Source organism: Silene latifolia, chromosome 8, assembly GCF_048544455.1.
Source record: "Silene latifolia isolate original U9 population chromosome 8, ASM4854445v1, whole genome shotgun sequence".
Lineage (NCBI taxonomy): Eukaryota > Viridiplantae > Streptophyta > Magnoliopsida > Caryophyllales > Caryophyllaceae > Silene > Silene latifolia.
In genome coordinates, this window is record NC_133533.1 from 50,060,582 (window position 1) to 50,063,674 (window position 3,093).

At 41.5% G+C, this 3,093-nt stretch overlaps 1 protein-coding gene across 1 annotated transcript; it reads left to right on the plus strand.

Annotated features, from left to right (window-relative positions):
* Window positions 1-205: 205 nt before the first annotated feature.
* On the plus strand, window positions 206-967 carry LOC141595149 (uncharacterized). The gene is made up of 2 exons (XM_074415122.1): window positions 206-547; window positions 761-967. The coding sequence occupies exons 1-2, from the start codon at window positions 206-208 to the stop codon at window positions 965-967; spliced, it is 549 nt and encodes a 182-aa protein (XP_074271223.1).
* The last annotated feature ends 2,126 nt before the right edge of the window (window positions 968-3,093 follow it).

Consider the following 3,093-nt stretch of genomic DNA (forward strand, 5'->3'; position numbering starts at 1 on the left):
AATGTCAAACTCTAGTCAGCCAATCATTACCGATATATGTTGATCAGTTGACAGTAAATATTACTTCCCAATTGTATTCTTTATAATGAGACTTAAACATGTGATCATTATGATCAACAGCCGTGATCGCATTATTGTCGGAGGACACATATTCCAACAAGAATAACCTTCAGACCTCGACACACGAGGAAAGCGGGCCCTTCGAATGTTGGCGGCCCAATTTATCAAGACCGATGACGGGCAGTTATACAAAAAGACCGCCCAAGGAGTTCTTTTACGATGTATCGATAAATCAACTTCCGAGAAGGTTATGGAAGAAGTCCATGACGGAGAATGTGGGCCACACATGAACGCACACATGTTAGCCCATAAAATCATGAGATTGGGTTACTATTGGACCACGATGAAAGCGGACTGTCGGAAATATGTTAGGCACTGTCATAATTGCCAAATTTTCGCGAATGTCCAACATGTACCTCCTTTGATGTTGTACACTATGACATCTCCCTGGCCATTTTCAACCTGGGGAATCGACATAATTGGAAAGGTAAACCCTTCCGAAACGGGAGGGCATTGCTACATTCTAGTTGTTATTGACTACTTCACGAAGTGGGTAGAAGATTAATCCTATAAGGTTCTCAATGCAAAACAAGTGGCAAAGTTCATTCAGAATGACATTATTTGCCGATATGGGGTCCCACACGAGTTCATAAGTGACCGTGGTACCCATTTTTAAGCTGAAACCAAACATATACTTCAGAAACTTAAGATCAAACATCACAAATCATCACCTTATCGCCCACAGACAAATGGTGCGGTAAAAGCTGCCAACAAGACTGTTGCAACTATTCTAAGGAAAATGACTGATAATTATCGGGAATGGCCTGAGAAGATACCCTTTGCATTATGGCGGTATATGACTTCAATAAGGATAGCAACAGAGGCAACCCCATATTATTTGGTGTAAGGGATGGAAGTTGTTCAACCAGTCGAGTTAGAAATACCGTCTCTAAGAATCCTACTTGAAAGTGAGGTCCCATAAGCGGATTGGGTCCAAGCCCGATATGATTATCTAGTAATGCTCGATGAGCGCCGTTTAAATGCCTTATATCATGTACAACTCTACCAGAAGAGGATAGAGAGGGCCTTTAACAAAAAGGTCAAACCCCGAGGAATCAAAGAAGGAGATTTGGTCTTGAAATCCGTGCGTGCATTGTTGTCGGTAGACCAGAGGGGTAAATTCAAACCAAATTGGGCCGGCCCATATTTGGTCGGGTGGAGCCATTCGATTGACAGATCTGGATGGGAACGACTTTGCAAACCCAACAAACTTAGATCAACTGAAGAAGTACTACCCTTGAAAAAGACCTCATTCTCAAATGTTATGAAATAATATTTGAAATTGCAATGCATTTAGAATTAATCATAAGTTGTCGGTATTTGCTAACACTGCATTAAATACCTTTGTAACCGGAACTACGGACTGGGTTTGATTCTGCGCAAGCAGATACGTAGGCAACTCTTGAAAAATGTACAACCTAAACATCATTTTTGTAATACAAAAATGAAATTTTTTGAATGCAGAAATTGGGGATTCTTAATAAATAATTGTTTTTAGTTATTTATTTCTAATTCCGGGCGAAGCCCATTACAAATTTTATTTCTGAGCGAAGCTCATCACATAAACGAGAAGGAAAACACACAACATAATATAAATAATAATAGGAAAATAGCCAAGACTAAGTCTCAAGCCTAGCTACAACCCGGGCCGCGCGGCCAATCACCACGAGACGATGTCTCACCCATCTTCACTTTGGCCCGTTTCGCCGGAGGACCCACATCTTCTTCCCGTGGGCCTAGTCGGTCTCTCACACTCAGTCGAGGGCCGAACCTGACAGCTAGTGTCGGCCTAATTATGGTCGAACACTTGAAGTCTTAAGGCCAGTCTTAGAACCCTCACCAGTCTCAGCTTTGATCTCATCCATAGTCGGAAAAATGTCCTTGAAATAGGCCCGGTTCTCTAGTACCTTTTGGCGATACTTCCAAGCTCAAACATCATCTTTCTGCAATTTCTTGCGGATCTCGAAGCATTTCTCAATAGTCCATGCCGAATAAAGATTAGAAACCCATGTTGTCTATGCGGGTTTGACCATAATCCAAATGGTCCGTGAATGCCAAGCCCGCAACCAACTTTGACACTTAGAACGGCTAACATTAAAGATTGGGCCTCTAGCAGCCTCAATCTTAGGGACAATCTGTCGACGGCCGAATTGGCGAAGTACTCGGTCCGGATAAATATAAGTCGAATGATCTAAGCCAAGTAAGGTAGTATACCTAGTCTTATCCATATTAGAGAGGCCCGTAAGAGAGTCCAAAGATAGCCATGGCAAAGTCCAACGAATATGGGACCCAGCTCCAATAGTTATCACATCATGCCAATAGCTTGCGGTCATACCAAATCCACATCTTGGTGTCCGAGAAGGAAAGCTACTCACTCGATACTTCTTTGAAGTTAGTTTATCAAACAATCCAAGCCTCTCGAAGATCCAAGCCTGCCAAAAACCCGACATGAAAATATGGAAAGCCCTCTGAAAAGAAAGAAGGCTGTGGCAAAAAAAAAAAAAAAAAAAAAAAAAAAAGGGCAAAAAAGAAGGGGAAAAAAAAGCAAAAAAAAAAAAACGGCAAAAAAAAAAGCCGAAAAAAAAGAATAAGAGAAAAATCAAACCTGAAGAATTCGGGTTGATCCAGTATATGGCAATGCGAGATTGCGTTTCTGAGCATCCAATCCTCTTATGGTTTCAGCAAGAATAACCCAAGATGGGTTTAAACCATTTCCCATTTGCTCAACAATCGAAATTAGACGAGCTTGACCCTGGCCCGATAAGTCATTCATGCTACCTTCAAAACAATAAAGATGAAGCAAGATAACCCCAAATGCTCGTCGTCGCTAAATAGTAGCAATTTCGGGATCATTAGTCTCCTTAAACTTGGAAGCTAAGGCAAGTAGGTTAACTAGCCCTCCATCAATGATATTGTCAACCTCAGAACGAGATAAGTTGAGGTAGTCACGGAATTTTGTTTCCCATCTTGGTA

Excerpts from the sequence above, each read along its gene's own strand:
- LOC141595149 (XM_074415122.1), top strand. The coding sequence starts at position 206 with ATGTTGGCGGCCCAATTTATCAAGACCGATGACGGGCAGTTATACAAA. Across the intron at positions 548-760 it reads GAATCGACATAATTGGAAAG|AAACTTAAGATCAAACATCA; the intron begins GTAAACCCTTCC and ends CATATACTTCAG.